General features: G+C 52.2%; 9 protein-coding genes across 9 annotated transcripts; 7 read left to right on the plus strand and 2 right to left on the minus strand.

Moving 5' to 3' along the window:
• Positions 1–699: 699 nt before the first annotated feature.
• On the plus strand, positions 700–2,546 carry PG994_014011 (Ribosomal lysine N-methyltransferase 4; the record flags this gene model as incomplete). Its single annotated transcript, XM_066865420.1, has 6 exons — positions 700–829; positions 1,051–1,441; positions 1,507–1,601; positions 1,678–1,721; positions 1,797–2,030; positions 2,085–2,546. The coding sequence occupies 6 exons, from the start codon at positions 700–702 to the stop codon at positions 2,544–2,546; spliced, it is 1,356 nt and encodes a 451-aa protein (XP_066708549.1).
• Positions 2,547–4,289: 1,743 nt separating this feature from the next.
• On the plus strand, positions 4,290–4,580 carry PG994_014012 (uncharacterized protein; the record flags this gene model as incomplete). The annotated part of the gene is made up of 1 exon (XM_066865421.1): positions 4,290–4,580. The coding sequence occupies one exon, from the start codon at positions 4,290–4,292 to the stop codon at positions 4,578–4,580; it is 291 nt and encodes a 96-aa protein (XP_066708550.1).
• Positions 4,581–6,158: 1,578 nt separating this feature from the next.
• PG994_014013 (uncharacterized protein) lies at positions 6,159–8,255 on the plus strand (the record flags this gene model as incomplete). The annotated part of the gene is made up of 3 exons (XM_066865422.1): positions 6,159–6,812; positions 6,889–7,290; positions 7,347–8,255. The coding sequence occupies 3 exons, from the start codon at positions 6,159–6,161 to the stop codon at positions 8,253–8,255; spliced, it is 1,965 nt and encodes a 654-aa protein (XP_066708551.1).
• Positions 8,256–11,068: 2,813 nt separating this feature from the next.
• PG994_014014 (uncharacterized protein) lies at positions 11,069–11,922 on the plus strand (the record flags this gene model as incomplete). Its single annotated transcript, XM_066865423.1, has 2 exons — positions 11,069–11,145; positions 11,199–11,922. The coding sequence occupies 2 exons, from the start codon at positions 11,069–11,071 to the stop codon at positions 11,920–11,922; spliced, it is 801 nt and encodes a 266-aa protein (XP_066708552.1).
• Positions 11,923–12,903: 981 nt separating this feature from the next.
• Positions 12,904–13,413, minus strand: PG994_014015 (Long chronological lifespan protein 2; the record flags this gene model as incomplete). Its single annotated transcript, XM_066865424.1, has 2 exons — positions 12,904–13,061; positions 13,170–13,413. 2 exons carry the CDS (start codon positions 13,411–13,413, stop codon positions 12,904–12,906), a joined length of 402 nt encoding a protein of 133 aa, XP_066708553.1.
• Positions 13,414–13,796: 383 nt separating this feature from the next.
• PG994_014016 (mitochondrial 54S ribosomal protein bL27m) lies at positions 13,797–14,861 on the plus strand (the record flags this gene model as incomplete). The annotated part of the gene is made up of 2 exons (XM_066865425.1): positions 13,797–14,040; positions 14,200–14,861. The coding sequence occupies 2 exons, from the start codon at positions 13,797–13,799 to the stop codon at positions 14,859–14,861; spliced, it is 906 nt and encodes a 301-aa protein (XP_066708554.1).
• Positions 14,862–15,294: 433 nt separating this feature from the next.
• On the minus strand, positions 15,295–16,611 carry PG994_014017 (uncharacterized protein; the record flags this gene model as incomplete). The annotated part of the gene is made up of 7 exons (XM_066865426.1): positions 15,295–15,333; positions 15,384–15,404; positions 15,467–15,505; positions 15,572–15,640; positions 16,196–16,216; positions 16,285–16,305; positions 16,516–16,611. The coding sequence occupies 7 exons, from the start codon at positions 16,609–16,611 to the stop codon at positions 15,295–15,297; spliced, it is 306 nt and encodes a 101-aa protein (XP_066708555.1).
• A 1,988-nt stretch (positions 16,612–18,599) lies between these two features.
• PG994_014018 (uncharacterized protein) lies at positions 18,600–19,625 on the plus strand (the record flags this gene model as incomplete). The annotated part of the gene is made up of 3 exons (XM_066865427.1): positions 18,600–18,717; positions 18,770–19,399; positions 19,624–19,625. Coding segments are annotated over 3 exons (750 nt in total).
• Positions 19,626–19,649: 24 nt separating this feature from the next.
• PG994_014019 (uncharacterized protein) lies at positions 19,650–20,087 on the plus strand (the record flags this gene model as incomplete). Its single annotated transcript, XM_066865428.1, has 2 exons — positions 19,650–19,766; positions 19,833–20,087. The coding sequence occupies 2 exons, from the start codon at positions 19,650–19,652 to the stop codon at positions 20,085–20,087; spliced, it is 372 nt and encodes a 123-aa protein (XP_066708557.1).
• Between the last annotated feature and the right edge of the window lie 449 nt (positions 20,088–20,536).

Consider the following 20,536-nt stretch of genomic DNA (forward strand, 5'->3'; position numbering starts at 1 on the left):
TAGTTCTAATCGCCTTGTAAGAAGCTCAAGGTATTAGCTTGAGTGTAAGTGTGCACTGGCAGTGCCTCCAAAACCGCAGCGTGAGACGAGATTCGTGGGTTTCAGAATAAGCCGCAATTAGGGAAGCTGAATATGCGCTAAGCTGAGATCATCTTTGATTAGGAGGGCTGAAGGGTGCACGTTATTAATTGTCAGCAAACCGTTGGGTTCAGAGCTGAAGAGGCAACGCGAATGTGAAAAAACAAAAAAAACAAAAAAACATTGTTAGTGCAGTTGGTAAATGGGGATCCTCCAAATTCATTTTTGGACCGTAGCGGAGACTGCTGACTGACTCCTGACTGAACCAAGATGGCAAGATGGCAAGGAAAAAGTCGACGTTATCGGAATACCCGCTGTGTTTCGCAGACTCGCCGGCAATTGACCTTCGGTAAAGAGCCCTGTTACTGTACCTCGCAGCGTCCGTTACCACTCAGGCCCCGCGGCCCGCCCGGTCTTATTTTTTGCCATCCATCGCTGAAAAGTTCCGAGCGCGGTGAGCAGATTTATTAGCAGGTACTTCTTAAAAGACAGCTGCAGCAGCGCAACCAGAGCCGAAGCCGATCTCGACCGACCCAGGTCCCAGGATAACGATCCACGTCTTGTCAATCTTTCTGTACCGACAAGCAACGCCGTATCCTTGCTTGGCACTCTTGACCCAGAATGGCGCAGCTTTCGTTTGACGACAGGACGCAGTCCTTTCTCAATTGGTTTACCGGTCTGCCAGGCGCTACGTTCCATCCAAACATCCAAATACAGGATCTACGACAGAGTGGCCAGGGCAGAGGAATTGGTGGGTGATGATCTTCTGATTGCTTTTTGTTGCGCGAGTGCGTATACAAGAGAGAGAGAGAGAGAGAGAGAGAGAGAAAAGTTCTTGAGATAAGACAGGGCTGATATCGTTAGCACAGTCGCGACATCGGACATACCGGAGGATACCGAGCTCTTCAAAATCCCGAGAGCTGCCATCATCAACACCTTGACATCGGATCTGACCAAAGAAGATCCCTCAAGTGTTTGAAGACTCAACCGAGGGATTGGAGGGTATTAATAATGAAGCCGACGAGGAGGGCGACACCAGTGGGGCGCCGGACTCCTGGGTGTCGCTCATTCTAGTCATGATCTATGAGTTCATGCAGGGTGATAAGTCAAAGTGGAAGCCCTATTTCGACATCATGCCAGAGAGCTTCGACACTCTCATGTTCTGGCCGCGAACAGAGCTTGGTGGCTTGCAGGCCAGTGCCATCTCAGCTAAAATTGGTAAAGATGAGGCCGATAACATGTTCCGCGCAAAGGTCCTTCCCGTCGTCGAGGAGCATGCACACATCTTCTACCCCGAAGGATCGAAACGGATGAACGAAGAGGAACTGCTGAATCTGGCCCACCGCATGGGAAGTACTGTTATGTATGAAACCGCTTCTCCAAATGAGATTGAATCCGGGTTGGGTCGTACTGACAATCATGCGACAGGGCTTATGCATTCGATCTCGAAACTGATGATGAAGAACCCGAGGAGGAGGGTGATGAGTGGGTAGAAGACAAGGAAGGAAAGCTCCTGATGGGAAGTAAGTGCAGACATTGATTGCCTGGGCGCACTTTGCCCAACTTTGGAGCAGCAGTAGCTAACATTTTCCGCGCCAGTGGTGCCCATGGCCGATATCCTTAATGCGGATGCTGTATTCAATGTAAGACAACCACCACGGACGGTCATGTCCAACATGCCTTTCTGATCTCGTTAGATCGCTAACTCTTACTAAAAGGCCCACGTGAATCACGAGGATGACTTTCTGACCGTCACGTCACTCAAGCCCATAAGTGCTGGTGAACAGGTCCTCAACTACTATGGTCCGTTATCCAACAGTGAACTGCTGAGGCGATACGGCTACGTTACTTCTAACCACGCACGATACGACGTGGTGGAGTTATCGTGGAACATGGTACTGTCGGTACTCCAGAACCATCTCCGACTTGATGAAGCAAAATGGGGCCAAGCAGTAAGTTGGCTAGGAACAATGGCAAATGGACCAAATGTTAACGAACGCCCACAGATCAATCAACTCGACGAGGAAGAGACCGAGGACACCTTTGTGATAGATCGCGACCTTGACGAGCCCGATTCCCGCGGCGACGTGCACGGCGAAGTGAAGCTGAAGCAACTCCCCGCCGACCTCGAGGAGCAGATCGCCACGTTCCTGAAGGCGGCCCGCAAGGTCTCGCCCGAGTCGATCCCCGACAAGCGCAAGCGCGACGAGATCTCGGCCGCCGTGATCCACCGGGCGCTGCAGCTCCCGGTGGCCGAGTACCCCACGTCGGAGGCCGAGGACCAGGCCCTGCTCCAGGACGCCAACTTTACCGATCGCCAGAAGATGGCCATCGTGGTCCGCCTCGGCGAGAAGAAGCTGCTGAGCGAGGCCATCCAGGTGGCGGCCGAGAAGATTAACACGATGGCACGAAACGGCGATGATGCGTCCTCCGAACGTTCTGCCAAGAGGCACAAGTCCTCCCGGTAAAAAGTGATCGATGCCACGAGTCAGCGACATGCATCGTGGCATGCAGATCAGTTCTAGAGCGTGGTGCAAGGATTTGGTGTGTGTGTGTGTTGCGGAGGTACAGAGATATGCTGCCAACCTCTTTTTGTCTCTCTCGCCAAATATCCGGCAATGACTTGGCCCACTGTTCGGGTGGTGCAGCATGCGATTTCAGTCACTCGCAACCTCACCAAAAGCAATGCGTGAAGTGTGACATTACTTTACGGTGTTGGGGATGTTGGCAAAATTTGAATTGGAAAAAGACAGGCGTGGTCCATGTAGGCTTCAACGCAAATCATGGGTGTTGGGTTTGGAGTTACTCTAGAGGGCTGGGATGTCGGCACAGGGGGGTCTGAGACTACCCAAATAATAATGTCCATTTGGAAAGGCCAGGCCCAGCTCACGGCACTTCTCATGTTTCTGGTGTTTGTATTCAGGTTGTTCAAATGCCGCGGAAAGGCAATTAGCTAAACTTTTTTTTCTTATCATTTAGAGTACATCAAATACTACCACTACTACGACTAAAACTTCATCAGGCGACACCAGCCTCCATTGCCGTGGTCCGGTTGCGAGATATCTCGTGATAAACTGGACTGGGTCTTGGTCGCCTTCCCCTCCTCCTCTCCTCCACAACATAGAGTAACCCCGCGTCTCTTGACCTTCCGTCGTACGATGGCATGGTTTAATGCAGTGAATTGAATCAATTGACTTCTGCCTAGCCTACCCACCGCCAATTATTTAGCCTTTGGGTACAACTCGGTGCAATGAGACACCATTGAACTCACTTCTCGTGCACGACGAGAGTACCTGCACGATGGGCGCGCAATAGGCTTGAAAAAGCAACGACTTGTCTTTCATCTCGACACGGCATTTCGATCAAGTGCATCTGTCACTTACAGGTACCTCTTTAGGGGGAGAGCGTCGTGCGACGACTCCTACCACTTAAGGTGGACTGATAAAACTCATTCCCATCCATCTTCGACTCTCTGGATTTAAGACCGCTGTAAATAAAGTGGTCACACAAGGCCGTTCGGCATCCCCGCACGCTGGGCGCCGGTATACTTCGCTACAATTCCATCTCGACAAGCCAAGCACGCAACAGGTCCACATCATGGGAGACTGAGACACAGAAAGGCATACGACGAGAACCATCCCTCAACCCGAACTATCGGGTACAAGTTAAATTGGAAAGAGAAGGGGGGCTTTACCGGGATACAAGCACGCCGGTCCACGGGAAGTTCGAGACCCACAGCTGCGTGGCGTGCGCAGTTTTTACTGTACAACCATGGATCGTCCCTGGGATATTGTGACGGCCGTTTGCTTTTGCGTGCTGGGCATTATCCTAATAGTCAGCGTGTAAGGGCCCTTTTCCCGTTTCTATTGGTTGTCTCTCTCGCCCGTATCGCCACCCGTGCGTGGCGTGCGCGGTCGCCGACGTCATCTGGAGAAGAAAAAAACGGCTTGCCACTTGCTGACCAAGAAGCGATACTGCGCAGCTGGTTCAGGGCGAAACTAGCAGCACAATGCGAACGTCTGCGTCAAACCGGGAAACGGAAGAGTGACCCAATTGTGTCCAAGTCGCTTCAGCGTGCCGTCGCACGGCTCGCCGAGGTTACCGAAAACAAGGGGCACCGGAGCGAAGACAGGGAATCATGTGAAAATTTATGGTCCGTACATATTCCACCTCATCTCCACTCATCTCCACAGAATCAGGAAGAAGTCCACATGATTGACACACTCACTCACTACCTCCAGTCCCATATGCCTGGCTTCGCTCTATGGTCTCCCACGCAACGAAGAAGCAGCATCGGAGTCCGATGCCGAAGGAGGAGCAGGAGGAAGAGGAGTAAGAGGAGGAGACTTGGAAGCCGGGACCTTGAAGCAGAAGCCGGTCGTGAAAGAAAAATCGCTGGCGAGTACCGACGTGGCAGAGATGACGGAGGCGGCGAAGAAAAAGATGATGAGCAAGCCGCAAAAGCCAGAAAGGACCAGTTGGCGCCCACAGCCGATGGATGACGAAATCCTGAAGATGCGGCGATGCCCACACATGTTCCACGCCCGGTGCTTGGCGACCTGGTTCCTCATGAAGCGCTATGACTGCCCGGTCTGCAGAGCTGCGTATTACCAAACAAGCAACGGGAGCGAGGAGTCCCTGCCGGGGCGGGAAATTGCCCAGCCAGGTTCCTTGGGCATACCCGTTCTACCCTTCTGGTAGTAGTAGAAGGATAGAAAGAGGCATGCTTGGTTCATTGATTAGTACTTCTTACATACGAGAGAGAGAGAGAGAGCCTTAACGAGATACACCGATGGATCGGGTGCTTAGCTTTTCGAGCATTGATACGATATGAAATGAGCGGTAGTCGTTCACCCAACCTGAACTTTTTCCCACATGACACGTGTCGAGGCCTTCGAACGTAGGCTCATGACTGAGGCGGCAGTAGAACCTCTACCGCCTCCCGCGATCGATGGAGGTTAGCTCTTATTCTTATGACCCGTCAGACCCGGAGATCTATGGCAGTATGTATGTAGTCCACTATCCCGTCCCAGTACCCGTCCGACTGTCCTGCGCTTCTCAGCCTTGTCAGGTTTGTGATTAGGTTACCCCGGTTGTAGACAACCTAAACTTTGCTGCTATTGGGCCGTTGGGCAAGACAAAGTCCCATTCACGTGCATGAAAGAGAAGATACGCGAGCAGAGCAGAAAGTGCACTGGCGTACTGTACATGCAACTGTGGTGCCCAAGAATGCGGCAGCCATCCTCTGTTGGGTAAGGTGGTGGCGATCCAGCCTTGCCTTCTTGGGACACCGCCCGGCAGTATACCGCTCTGAATCGCGATCCTGAATGATTGCATCAACCGATCTGAACACTGGGATTGAATGGTTCGGCTTATGACCTCATCTGCCCGGACAAACAAAGAGCCAAATTGCCAAACGTACTAACCTCCAGATCTTCTCGGCCGCGATCGAGTGATTGCATAGATGATCCCAATGCTAGGGGCGGGTTTGATCTGCCCTTATTCTCCCATCACAATGGATGACAGTTGCCAATATTCGATCCACGCGCTTTGTACGGATTGAAGCTATTGGCAATCGACTGCAAAAAAAAAGAGGCTGACTGACCTATTCCAGTTCCCGAATGCAGGGAACAGCGGAGCATTATACCCGTAACTTTTGCTCGGTGGTTAACTGCATGCATGACGTCCCCTTTCGTCACTACTTGGTTCTTTTCCGAGACTTCTCTCGCGCGCGTATTAACGGACTTGCCGAAACCACAGGAGGTTCTGCTCCAATATCTCTACCACCTCCCAATCCCATCGCCTGTCCTTCTGCCATACCTGCATAGTTTCTGGCCCAGGATTCCCGCACCTTCACTGCAGCCTTCAGTCGACCGCATACCCGTGACCACTTGATTGAACACCCTGGACTTCTCCAGCGCCCCACTGATTCGATTTGCATGAGCCCTCTCATTCGACGACTGGTCGGCCTTCGTCAGCCAGCGTTGCGAGATACGTCGAGGGCGTTCGCTGTGTTTGCTCCGGCGTGTGCCCAATATATACCCGCTCCCGGCATAGGTGGTGCCGCACCCACCGCTGCGATGGTTTCCAAACGCAAGAAGTCTGAAATGGCGTTGCTACAACAAGATGCACTGCCCAGCCAGCACATGGATGCCGAGCCCCGAGCCGACTTCACGCCGCGCAGGTCGGCCAGAACCAAGAATGCGGCGGCGGCCCAGCACGAACCCTCCAAGACAGAAAACGAGCAGAATGGCTCGAGTGACTCCCGCTCCAAGAATAACGGCCAGATTCGCCGGCGCCGCGAGAATGTCGAGGACGCCATGCATGACTTGCTAGATATGGAGGCCCAACTGCGAGGTGTCGTCAAGCGGCAGAAGCTGGCAGTCAAGTCGAGCTCGGTCATGAGCAACCCGATCGATGAAGGAAAGGCCGCGTTCACGCCTAAGTCTACCAGGGATGGTCCGGAAACCTTTCAATCCGCCGAACATTGGAATGATCGTAAAAAGGCGCCGATTACGAAGTCTCCCGCTAAACCCAAAACACCTAAGATCTCTTCCATCACCAAGGAGAATGTTGTCGATGAAGAAGAGGCATCGGGCATGACGCGGGATGATCCAGAGGAGCCAGCCGAGCCGGACGCCGAAGACGTGAACGAAATCAAACTTGAAGGTGCGAGGCCACCGCCCGTCAACAGTAATTACCTCCCACTACCCTGGAAAGGAAGATTAGGCTATGTACATATTCTTCTTTCTATTCGCGGCACGGCTGTATATAACACTTGCATTACGACGGCACTGACTCAAATTCTAGGCCTGCCTTAACACTTACCTCCGCCAAACTGTCCCGCCTGTCTTCAGCTCTCGGACTTGCAGAATCGCCTCCATCATAGAGCACCGCCATCCCCTCGCAGATCCCTCGCAGACAGAACATGCTACCAAGAATCGACCGGACAAGGATCAACCCGCCGACTTGGCCAGAGGCCAAAAGTTTGTCGAGGAACTGGGCCTGGCCAATGCCCGAGATATTGTCAAGATGCTGCGCTGGAACGACAAGTACGCCATCAAGTTCATGCGCCTGAGCTCCGAGATGTTCCCCTTCGCTAGCCACGAGGAATATGGTTACAAGTTGGCCCCATTCGCGTCGGAAGTCCTAGCAGAGGCTGGCCGAGTCGCCGGAGAACTCGGCCACCGATTGACGACTCATCCGGGACAAGTAAGAATGCCCATTCAGTCAAGCAAGTTGTTGTCGTGCCTAATTAACAGCTGCAGTTTACTCAACTTGGATCTCCACGTACCGAGGTCGTCGGGAACGCTGTTCGAGACTTGGAATACCACAACGAACTGCTCACCTTGCTCCGTCTCCCGGAGCAACAGAATAAGGATGCGGTCATGATTTTACACATGGGCGGTATGTTCGGCGACAAGGAAGCAACATTGGATCGGTTCCGAGCCAACTACGCCAAGTTGTCGCCCGAAATCAAGGACAGGCTCGTCCTAGAGAACGACGATGTGTGTTACTCGGTCCACGAGCTGCTTCCCATCTGCGAAGAGCTCAACATCCCTATGGTTCTCGACTTCCACCACCACAATATCATCTTCGACAAGGAGCAGCTTCGAGAAGGGACCAAAGAGGTCATGGAGCTGTTCCCTCGGATCAAGGCCACGTGGGATCGAAAGGGCATCACTCAGAAGATGCACTACAGCGAGCCGTGCTCGGAAGCCATCACGGGACGACAGCGCCGAAAGCATAGACCGCGCGTCCTGACCATGCCACCCTGCGCGAATGACATGGACCTCATGATCGAAGCCAAGGACAAGGAGCAGGCCGTGTTCGAGCTGATGCGCACCTACCGGCTGCCCGGGTGGGACAGTTTCAACGACGTCGTCCCCTACGAGCGAGACGACGACAATCGGCCGGTGCCCAAGCCCAAGACGCCCAAGAAGAAGAAGGGCAAGAGCAAGAAGACCGAAGAGGAGGACGACGAGGACACGGAAATGGTGGACGGGGTTGAAGAGGAGCCGACGCGGAGAGTCATACCCGAGGAGGAACTCGGCATGGGCGGGCCGGAGAACCGAGTCTTCTGGCCCATGGGGATGGAGGAGTGGTTGCGGCCGAAGAAGCGGGAGGTGAAGAAGAAGACGCCGCAGAAGAAGGATGCGGAGCAAGATGAGAGCTAGGCGCATCCTCGTGGCCTGAGCCACGCACCTGTAAAATGCCCCAAACCCTAGATGGCATGGCGGATTGGGCCTCTAGGCTTTGATATGTAGATAATGTAGTTGATCTGTATAATAACATCGAACCAGCGACCCGAAAAGGGAGTCCATTACGCACCGTGCCACAAGTCCAATGAGCTGGCAGGTAGACGGACCAGTTGATGTCTAAATTAATCCAAACCTAACATTGTGATTCAGCATTGGCCTCGGCGCTGTTGATCGTCATACTTCATCACACGTCGAATCAATGTCTTGATCTAAGCACGGTACCTTGCAGCGGTTTCTTACTTATCTACCCGCCGAATTGAAAAGGTTCCTTGCTGTCGAGGGAGGTACAAGCTTCCCCGGATTTCCTGATGGATAGTGATAGTTCCGGTTCCCCAGAACTTGGCGCGCCACGAAGATTCGACGGAGGGTAGGCTAGTTGTTGAGTCGTCGGGCTGCCATCTTGCCATTTGAGGCTGCTACATGCATAGCCTACACCAGTAATGGATGGGATGACGGAGGGTTAGTTAACGTTACTCGTACCAAGTATGCGGTATAGTTGGCTTGTGGGGTATATGCAAGAGGACAAAGTGGGCAGTCCAACACGTTGTTGGGCTCGGATGGAGACATGTCACATGTGCGAGTATGCAGGCGTGGAGCGCCAGATTAGATTCGCTTCGGATCGCCATTCGCTGCATGGTGGAATCATGATGGAGGAAGGACCCTGAGAGCGGCCACTTAAGTACTGCGAGTAAACGCGGGGCCGCATTGTCCTATCGCTCTGCAGATGCTGTCGTGGAACTTCATGATGGGGCCGGACTGAGGATTGAGGCAGTCTGGCAAGCATTCGTTCTGTGGTGCCCTAACCTGTTGTATGGTCTCTCTTGCACATGCAAGCCAGCACGACCACAGACAACGTGGTGGAGAACATTGATTGATAACAGCAAAAGGCAAATTGAAGACAATCTAGTAGTATATCATCAATTCTCGTGGCTGGGTGGATCTGCAGGATATGTGCTATACCGTCAAATCGTACGTTTTTATTTTTTTTATTAATTGCTCGTGACAATAATGCAGAGTTGATAGTAAGGTCCAGATTCCCAGGATTCCCAGATTCCACCCTTGCTGTGGCAGCTTGATGCGCGCAGGCATGGGATTGGGAGATTCTTGACCTTCCACATGTAAAATGAGGTCACTGGTGTTCTTGCCGTCGAGAGGGGGTGTGGTAAGCGTCAAGAAGGGAATATGGCAAATATGAGAACCGCAGATACCGACAGCAAACGGCTAACGAGGCCCTACCCTAGAGGCTCTAAGTTCGATGGTTGGTGAAATGTTGATCTAGATTGGAAATGGAAACCGGACGCGGCTGAGTGCTGAATGATGGCGGATGGCGGTGATGTCAATCCCTAAGGAGTCAGTTATTTTGGGTAAAACGCTAGTACTACTGCCAGCCGCAAAGTGCGGGATGATGATTCGTCTGGGATAGATCGCCTGGAGTACAGTAGCTAAAGTAGACAGCGCGTGCCAGCATCAACCGCGGCATTGCTTACGTAAGTCATGGGTATGTGTACAGCTGATTTATCGAGTTTGTGACAATGACATTGATGCATTGCTACATACATCATCACTGCCATTGTTGAAAGCCCGTAATGTGGGAATGATCCAGTGATTTACAGCCCCCCCAGAAACGTCGCCGTTGGAGGGGGGGTCGGGGAGGGGAGCAGCAGCAACGTAGAAGGAGGGGTGGTGGTTTCTCTGACAAGCAGCCACTTTCCAACTTCCCCAACGTCGGAATGACAGCCAGCCAGGTTCTCGTGGCCACTTGACTGATCCCCCTCGAGACCGCCCATCATCACGTTCCCTTCGTCCACCATGTCATGCTGGGGAGGGTTAGAAGTTGGGTATGCGCCTGGAGCCGATGATCATGACTGATAAGGCCCCATCTGCCATCGACATATGGCGTCCATTTCTGGCCAAGCTGGGTGCCCGATGGACTGATGGATGGTGATTCTGCAAGCGCTGTTGTAATACTTGCATGTACTAAAGCAGCTAGCTAGCGCTGTAAATAATGCAAACCTGCATCACAACATACCACCACTTCTTTGCAAATGGTCAGTCAGCAAAGGCATGTCGGCTACCTAGCAATTGCATCCATTGTCCGACATCATCACCTTGGACCCAGCAAGCTCACGTGGCATCAGATCTCTTTACCCTAGAAATTAGGTTGTCTCTGATCTATTCTGCATTCTGGTACTCCGAGCTATTCTTCCGTCATCTCGCAGGTACTGTAGGTAAAGTTGAAGCATCCTGTTCTCTCTTCCTCTCCAACCACCGACCTTCCCCGCAAAGAGGTTCAGCCCCCACCATTCCCAGCCTACGACAGCCCACCACTACTGCTGCGAACCCTCCGGCGACTTGCCTGGATTATTGTGGCCCCAACCACCACTTTGGGTTTCCTTTCGTTTGCTTTCCAAGCTGCCCTGACTCCTTCTCCGTCATTCAGGCGTACCTAAGATTTTAAGCTTTGGAATCTCTTCCTTTTGCCGGTAACTCAAACCCCCGATTCCATTTTTCCAGAAAACCATCATAATACCATATCATCAGCCACCACAAGCTTCTTTCTCTACTTCATCATCCCCTTCGCCATCTCACACGCCACACTTTTTCAAACTCTCTCATACATTACCCCGCCACCACGACCCAGCAAAGCGCAAGCAGCTGCACGATAAACACAACAAACTGACAGCCCGCATAGCTCAGACGACCAGTCAAGAGTTATCAACACCGCAATCATGGCGACCGTAGAAACAAGCCCTCAAGCTGTCCACTCCCCTCCGCCAACTGCTGCGGCCCAGAGACCGCGGGGTATGTATATCTCTATCAATACGCACTAGGCATGCGAGGCTAACAACATACGACCAGGCATCCTCAAGAACCCTACCGGAAGTCCCCGCCGACATCGCCGATCAAGGAGAAAGACATCACCGAGAAGGAGCTCACGATTGTCAACACACAAGCAAACGCCGGCCACCGTCGCTCTTCCAGTGCGGCTTCCCGTCCCGCAGGCTCCCGCCGTCAATCCTCGCGCACCCCGTCCGCGACCGCCGGCGACGATGCGAACGACGAGACCCAGCAGCGCCTCAAGTGGGACGAGGCCAACCTGTACCTGACGGAGCAGGAGCGCTCGTCCACGATGAAGATCACGGAGCCCAAGACGCCCTACGCCAAGCAGTACGACCCAACCGAGGACCCCGACGACGAGGACCTCGAGATGGGCGACGGCAGCGGCGGCCGCGGCGAGGACATCCCCGGCCTGAGCCTGGGGGAGCCCGAGGAGGAGGTGCCCGAGGACGAGTTCGGTAGCCGCGGCAGCAGCAAGACGAGCAAGGTCCACGTTAACGACGAGGACGCGACGCCGATCCACGACGCCGAGAACGACATGATCGGCATGACGCCCGAGGAGCGCGAGAAGCACAAGCGCTTCGAGCAGCTCCGCAAGAAGCACTACGAGATGCGCGAGGCCGTCGGGCTGCTCGGCCACCCCGAGATCGTCGACGAGGACGCCGAGGACGACGGCGGCAGCAGCGACGAGCGGGCTGTCCCGCCCATGCCTAAACTGCCGCCCGGCATTAATGGCTCCTCATAGTCGTTTCTGGATCCCATGTCTGGCGGTCCCCTCAAAAGGAGGAATGGGAGCAGACAGGCCAGGTCTCCAAAGACAGAGTTCGACAAGTGGAAGTAAGATAAGGAGAACAGGAGGATGACTTATGAAAGCAACAGAAGACGGATTTGGGCTGCATTGGGGTTCTGGAGTTTCTATAGGTACACCCATCTCATCAGTAACGCAGCATTGTCCACGCGATGTCGCGCGATCAACTTTTTCGCAGGGATGAAGCCGGAGTAAGGAACATTGACACTGGCGTCGCTTCTTGGGATGAATTGAAATTTGTTCTTGATACACTTCTTCGTGTGCTATTTGATACGTTTTCTATGGCAAGCAAGGAGCGGAGAGGGAATGAGGGTGGTCGTGTCTGTCGTTTGGCAGCAGTACACCAAGAGGTGCAGATTAGGATCAAGGGCGGCTTGGAAGCACATTTGAGCAAGATACATATGTATTTTCGCATGGGCTGTCGTGACGAGCGGAAATGGAAGCATTTTTTTGGCCTTCGTTATTCTCGATATACGAGCTCCTCCTATTTGGCCTGAAGTGTGGTTCTTCAAATAGGGGTAGCTCGTAACTTTCTTACATCTGATACGTCTTTTTGTCCCACTGGCAGTGCTGGTCGCAATAGCTCGCACTGGTTGTACATAGTCCCAATAACGTCAACTACATCTTGATAACCTCAAATCCAAGTGAACTAACACTATCACAAGGCCTAGCCGACTTTTGCATTCTAATTTCGTCGTATTCGCTACCTATGCCGGAGCTCTTCCAAACCATAGGCACGTTTTCAGTCGGTGTCCGTTTGTCCCGGTCATTTTACTGGAGGATGTTTCGTAATAGATTTCCCCTATAACTCGCGTTCCCTTGCTAAATATGTTTGTACGTAACGAGGATAAAGCTAGCTAGCTCATAAGGAGGGTGCCGGTGGGTGGTCATTATCATTGTCCTTCTCGTTCTCCTCGTTTACAGAAGCCCCTTCCGGGCCAGCTCGACCTTGCGCGCCGCCTCGCCCGCCTTGAAGCCGCCCTTGGACACGCAGAGGCGGTGGCCGTCGCCCGTCTCGAACTTGTCCTCGTTGGCGGGGAAGGGGCAGGGGCAGTGGTGCGGGAAGTGGACGCATGCTAAAGACGGAAGTTATGCGTTAGCCTTTCTCTGGTTTTGGATATTGTTCGGGCGGCGGGTTCATTTGTAATAGCAGTATTGGGTGTCGTCGTTGCTGGCTGGCTTACCTAGGGTGTCGGGGCACAGGTAGTTCTCGCACGGGTAGTTGTCGTAGTTCTGCTGGTACAGGCTCGAGTCGCTTGGCACGTTCTGTTGTTGGCGCTGCTGCTGTTGCCGGGCTTGCTGTTGCTGGCTGCCCCCTCCGCCGCTGCCGCCGCCGCCGCCGCCGAACATCTGGTCGAAGAAGCCGAATTGCGCGGATGCGGTCGCGGAGAAGAGAGCTAGCAGGAGGATGGAAATGAGAGACTTCATTTTGGGCGGTTTGGATTCGCTGTAGCTTTCTTGCTTTTTCAGTTCTCGATCTTGAATCCGTGTAGTCGAGTGCGCATGGATTTCCTTCGCGAGCAAGTACACCTGATTAAATGCAATATTTACATGCGCATTCTATCGACGTCCAAACGTGGAATTCATGCCACTTGGAGCTTTGCTGTCCAGTACAGGGATCACTTATCGTTATCGGAGCTATTACTGGAGTCTTTGCAGGGGTTGAGTGGTAGGCTAGCCGCCTTATGTAAGCGGAAATTTTCCCAGGTTTGCTCCGAGCTTCAATTGAATGGAGACACGCCTCTCTGAGAGAGAGGAAGTAACCCGACGACGACGACGACAATTACGACGCAATCGACGTTAACGAAACCATGAGCCTCACACAATTGCGGCGTCCGGTTGTGGCCGCAGCTTGTGGTGCTTCTTCCGCTGCCCGATCCGCTGCAGCGACAGGCCCATTGAGGCAATTGCAGGACGTCTTTGCACAGCTGCGTATAGGCGGACCCTCTGCAAAGACCGAAGGTCGTCGATATGCCTCCGTCAAGAGTCAGGGACAGTACAAGATAAGGAACACGGACACGATTCCGAAGAAGATGGGTGCTAAGAAGTCGGGCGGTACGTTTGCCATACTTCTCCTCTGCTGGTCTATCAAAGCTACTCATGGGAATTGAAATGCGACCGACCACATACACATCTCTATTCTCGGCATTCCGTCTATCAACTTTACAATTGGCTCCAGTGGGAGGAGTGTATGCTGACTAGGCTCTCATCTAGACTCCTACGTTATCCCCGGTAACATCATATACAAGCAGCGCGGCACGAAATGGTGGCCGGGCGAGAATGTCGGCATGGGCCGTGACCACACCCTCTTCGCCAAGGTGACCGGCTACGTCAAGTACTACAAGGACCCGGCCAAGCATCCCGACCGCTCCTACATCGGTGTCGTCTTCAACAAGGAGGACAAGCTGCCCTACCCGCTGCACGCGATGCGGCGGCGCAAGTTAGGGATGACGGCGTCCACCATCACCCCGCCCGCGCCCGAGCCCGCCATCTCGGCGTCGGGCATCCCGACCACGGTGGTCCGCCGCGGCGAGGGCCGCAAGCCGAGCCCGCGGGACGAGCGCATCTACAAGCTGCAGGAGAGCTCGTACAGCTACCGCGAGGAGAACTGGCGGCTGGGCACACTCGTGCGCACCGAGAAGCGCAAGATGGGCAACCGCCGCACCGCCATGAAGCACCGCCGCCGCCGCGCCGAGGAGCTGCTGGGCGAGATGCGCAAGATGCGCGAGGACAAGATCGCCCGCCGCAAGGAGGCCCTCGACGCCCAGCGCGCCGCCCGCCAGAAGAAGTACCGCGAATACCTCGCCCGCCGGAAGGCCGCCGGCGAAGCAGCTGCACCCCCGCCGCCCGAGACGCCGTCGCCACAAACTGTTTGAACGGATGGGGGGTAATGGGGAAAGGATATCCGGAGAGAAGGAGGCATTGTGCTGTAGCGTCACGAAACAGATCTTTCGTGGTGTATATGACAAAAGTATGTTTCCAGAGAAGTGGAGGAGGAAGCATGCGAAGAGGTTCGGCCAAGGGCCTGCCTGTATCATACAACTGTATATTGAATTCTTGATCTGTAAGATACGTCTGTTCAGACCACAACACGCTTGCAAGTGCTCTAGAGTTGGTTACATGGCTTGTCTCGAAACAGTGCCTGCCCGTCATCTCGCAGTCGCAAAAGATCTTGATAAACGAGGTTCAAGTAATCTTCATAACAACCTTGCAAGCCGTTTAAACCCTGGTACAATACAATTCATAAGTATGAATGCAAAGCATTGTACCACAACTCGGTGATTCCCTCCTTTTTTTATCAAGACTTGATTATGGAGCCCACGAGCTCTTCTCCCCTTTCATCCGCTCCTGTAGTACAGTATTAGCTCTGTACTTTTGCTGAATCTAGGCGAACATACGATTACGGCATCCAGGTCCTCCTATTTCACAGGTTAGCATTTGTGCATTACTTCGACTATAAATAAGGGAAAGGGGCTCTTACCTTCACCTCCTTCTTCTTCTTCTTCTTCTCGTTAACCTCCTATATTCTAATTAGCACTGGACCAGAAAAGGTCAAAATGAGTCAAGATATGGACAAGGTACTAACCTCGACTGTCTTCTGCTGGGCCTTGGCCGCGTCCTTGGCGATGGAAAGTTTCTCAAATCCGTTAATTAGCTGAAAGGAAGAAGCAGACATGAAGTCATCTTACAGCCAGCTGTTCTCAAGTGGCCCTATTGTGGTTATGTCGCATTGAGTGCTTATACCATTATTGCCGCAAGCATTAGTGGACATCCACTATATGCGTGCGATATAGTGGTATATGTACTCCAATGCGATACACCCCCCAGATGCGACCAAGTGTGGAAAATGCTCTTGGTGGGATCTGAACTCGCAACCGCCCGGCTCGCTGCGAGGTCGATTACTATAGGCTGCGAGTTAGCCGGAGGACCCTGTCACCAACCTTGAAGACACCTACCGCTGGTCATGGCTAGGTTGGGGTGCGATGGGCACGAGAGGTTGGTGACGGGTCGGTGAGGTTTGTATGCGAGGTGGGATTGCGGTGCGAATACGAACGAGGATGGTGCTGCAGTGCCATTGAGCGGTTAGTAGTCATAATCACACGCGATGTGAGGTTCGACAAGGATAATGCTTGCGGCAATAGTGGTATAAGTACTCAATGCGACAGATTATTGGCGAAGCACTAGGAGAAGGGCAAGGCGCTCTACTAACCTCGTCAATGGCAGCGTATTTCTGTTGCAAGATATAATGTCAGCATGTCCATATCTCCAAGAAAATACCAGATATTCGTGTGCACTTACATCCTTCTGATCCTTGGCGATCTATTTCGACGTTAGTGACTGGGGAGGAGTCTATATGGGTTAGCTACCTAGGGATAGCTTACCTCCGCCTTGGCCCAGTTTCGAACTCCTTGTCCGATCGTCTCTTGTCAACCGCTGAGAACCCGAGCTCAGTTAGCGGAGCAATTGATGTCAAGCAGGTGTTTTGTACTGACCACGTTGTCAAAGAGCCTCTTGTAAGGCTTGCTAGACCTGATGGCCCTTCGGTAGTGAGGCCTTATACGTCTCTTGCAGCCTCTGCATCTCCTCGTTGCCCAGTGACTTGTTGTTCTTGGAACGATAAGACATTGTGGCAGATTGGAGCTGACTAGTGACGTATGTGTGTGTGTGTGCGTGTGTGTGTGTGTGCACCTGCGTATGTGTATATTGATTAACGTCGGGGAGGCATCTGTAGGGCAGATGCCTCTAGCCTCCCAAAGATTGGTGGCATGAAAACGATGATGAGTATTATGAGTTTGATTGTTATATTGTTCAATTTGAAATATCGGAAGACCGGATACGAATCACCCACAAAACTGCTGTGATTTTTGCACATTCTAGGCATATCTGCGTACCTAATATGTTTACCTACCTACATATGATCATCTATTGCTCTTTCCAATTTTTCAACCGGGTGGCAATCTGCTCAAGCTACGGTGGGAGCCAGTGCTATCAATGTACCTTCCTCTTAAGCATGTAGCATGCTGTCAGGTTCTGGCGGATTCCAGAGACGCCCTAAAGCACTTGCAAGCAGTTCAAACTCTAGTACATTAAGATTTAGCCAGCATTCATAACTGGAAAGTGCATTCAAGAATTAGCAAAAGCATTGTATCGTAGCCCCAACCCCATTGGGCATCTCCATTTCTCGTTACCGTACGAGCGAGCCTCTAGCAGGGGATGTGCTGAATCCCCTCAGCTCATTCGGGCTACAATCTCTGTTTTCGCGCCATTGCCCTCACCCCCGTCAAGATCATACCTAGTTAGGGTTTGGACTGGACGAAGAGCAGTGTTGGAGGGCAGAGACACTCAAAGCCTACCACTGACCTCTCTGGGCTATCCTGGAAAGAGAGGCCGGAGATCTCACAAGAGGCGGAGGCTTGCTGCCTTTCCATACCACTCGACTTTGGTATTTTCTTCCTCCCAGCATGCAGGGCCTGGCGGGTCAATCATAGACTTGTCGCTGCACCGTATCGTTGCTCTGACTTTCAATCTCACCTTCCATAATCCTCCACTTGTCCATACCCGTTCTCATTATCTATTGTTCTTACTTACAAGCACCATTTCTTGGGTCTGGGAGAGTGTCAAGGCGGGCGGCTCTACCGGGTTCCGACAGTATTTGTTTCTGGCAATAGTAATATCGCTCAAGGCTAAACTGTTTTGCTTAAATAGGCGACTCTCGGGGATTCTCCCTTCTTATTCCAGTCGTTATTCCTCGTTATCCCAATATCTTAAGGGTGATAGATTCACCGTTTATTCGAGCAGCCGCCTTTATTGATCCTGAGACATCCCGTTTATTCCAAAGAGAGTAATACTTACGTCGAGAGTCGATAGGACATGGAACCCTATAGGAACTAGATACTTATTTCATAACGCGGCAAGTAGTAGGGCCGTCAATTTGTCACCGGTATTATTACTACATCACTACACCTACATAGTAAATCTGACTATTTACATCGACGCAAACATGACAATGGCACATGGGGATATTATACAGTGCTTTATTCATCTTGACCATGGACTTGTTCGTGGCAGTTACTAATAACCTTACTCAAACTGATGTGAGCCGCATGTTAACATCATGTGATGAAAGAGTGTATCTTTATTACAACCATGTTCTACTTACCAAAGCGTAGTATTCAATACGAGACATTAAATACACCAACCCCAGCCAATTTTCTCTATAAATGCGAAGCACAGAAACACAACTCGGCGATTCCCTCTTTCTTTCATCAACCAGCTCACAAACCGCAACTTGGTCAGCTGTAAGCAATCACACAACTGATTGCTTTTGACACCAAAAAGGTAAGTGTCCCTATCAGCAGGACTGAATAAATCCATCATGACAGCCTGCACATACATAAATAAGACCCCAATTCCCCTCGTATCCCACACTATCGGCGAAGTGCCCAACCTCATCATCTTTTTGGTAATCTTCATATATATGTTTCAACTTGAACTGACACTATTTTCTTTCTCCAGTCTTGCTTGGACTTCGACGCCTGCTTAGTACTACTAGACCTTCCGTAACGGCCCCCTTCAGACCTTTCTGCCACCCGACTGGCCTCATGCTCGACCATATGACAGAGACAACTCTCGAGCAGGCCAAGGGTCCTATTGATCCAGTACGCAAGTACCAAGACTCGACAATGGATCTTCAAGCTTGCAATATGCGCAATGACGAAAATGCAAGCCACAGTAACACTCCAGGAGGCAACATCAGCACCCCTCCCTTGTTGAGAATCCCCAGAGAGATACGCGACAAAATTTTACCGCCATTTCCTCACTCCAGATCATGGATTGGTCTTTCATCCAGTGGAGGATAACCTGATGACTTCATGGTACGAGCCCTCGATCCTCCAGATCAATCAGCAGATTCGAGCTGAAGCCTGGGGCCACCTGATTAGAGCGAATCTTTGGGTTCACGTTACTGTGGCCGCAGTGGATGATTGCGGCATCCCTTTCATCCTTCCTCACTTGAAGGGCGAATACAAGGGTGTCCTTCAGTACTGGCTGGCTCAGCCATACTTCCCATCCGATATAGCTCCAGCGGAATATTCTGCGCGGATAGCCAGTGAGGCAGCGGTCAGTCTCTGGTTGGGCGAGACTTGTGGCTCAACTAACAAAGCCAATGTTGACGATGGCAGCGTTGCCAAAATTTTCATGTTCGCCTATAATCCCCGCCATTACGACGCCTTTGTGCAGGAACTCGGTGATTATACGGATAAATTCAAGGGCCTCAAGATACGAATGAGCTCCGCTACACTTCCGGGAAGTTCCAGATTCGCTAAGCTTGTTGAGCCTCTTTGCACACTACGAGATCTAGAAAATGTCTGGTTTCCTGGTGTTGCCGACTGCCCTGCCCTGCCCTGCAGTCCTTGTCACAACAAATGAAGTGCCCCCTGGACTCGATCGTGGGCCTGATCCAGATGCACAAGTACCATTGGCAGCGCGGCCACGACTCTGAGCTCAGAGGATGCTACCTAGATGCAATGTGTCACTACTACTTTGGCATTGAGAACCATGCCTCGTTTGGGAAAGACTGCTTTTTGAGGAAAAATGTGCTTTACAAAAAACCGCAGCATACGAATGCTTAGTTGCTAGAGGGCACCCCGGAATACAACAGCATAATGCACATCGGAACTGACATGTGCATCGGTTTCAGCCGCAGCGCGCACAAATACATGATGCAGCTCAAGAAATCTACACCAAATCGGCCTCTCCATGAGCATCGTTATGCGGCGAGGGTGATTGGAGAAAGTATTAATTACGCTCGAGAAGTATTCAAGTTCGCCGGCATCATAGACTAGCAGCTTCGCGAAGCCCATCTCTTCAGCGCCTTTGCCTTCCAATTCGAGGCTGATTTCCTGCATGTCTATCCCGAGGAGGAGCGAGAGTACGCCGCAGAGCACTACCCTTGGCAATGGCACTGGTACAGCCCCCAAGACTGGTTAGATGATGGCTACTACTCCTACCAGGATGCAGCAAAGAACTTGTTCTATGCAAAGCAGGTTGATCGATCATACGATATACTAGAAGACCTCGATGAAGACGACAGGGCCATGTGACTAAAGATTCAGTCACTCCTCCCGAAGGCTTCGAGATAGTGGAGCGCGAGATCCCGCTCGTGGGTACCTGGAGAGGCGATCCTGAAGTATGGCGACGGTGGTATGCTACGGGCTCTCCCTGGATGAAAAGGTTGCTTGGACAGCGACACAGCGTGGACTCGGGCACTGAACCTGAGAGTCAAGACGATCTAGTAGCTCAGTACCGGGGTGTGGGAATCACATGGACCTTTCCGGAGTCGGGCCCGTGGCAGATGATGAGCATGGAATCTGACAATCCAGCTCATAGCCAGTATGCTTGATGACACCCGGTTAGCACATCCTGGTTAGCGAAATCGTCTCTTTAGCGGCCTTGATCATACGACACATACATGTGTGGTTCTACCAACGAAACGAAACCTTGATGTTGTGGCAATATGACGAACGAGTCGGGGTCTTTTCGTATTGCATAA

The sequence above is a fragment of the Apiospora phragmitis genome (genome assembly GCF_038363925.1).
Source record: "Apiospora phragmitis strain CBS 135458 chromosome Unknown utg000013l:1.0-2965645.0:1.0-2969333.0, whole genome shotgun sequence".
In the NCBI taxonomy this organism is placed as follows: domain Eukaryota; kingdom Fungi; phylum Ascomycota; class Sordariomycetes; order Amphisphaeriales; family Apiosporaceae; genus Apiospora; species Apiospora phragmitis.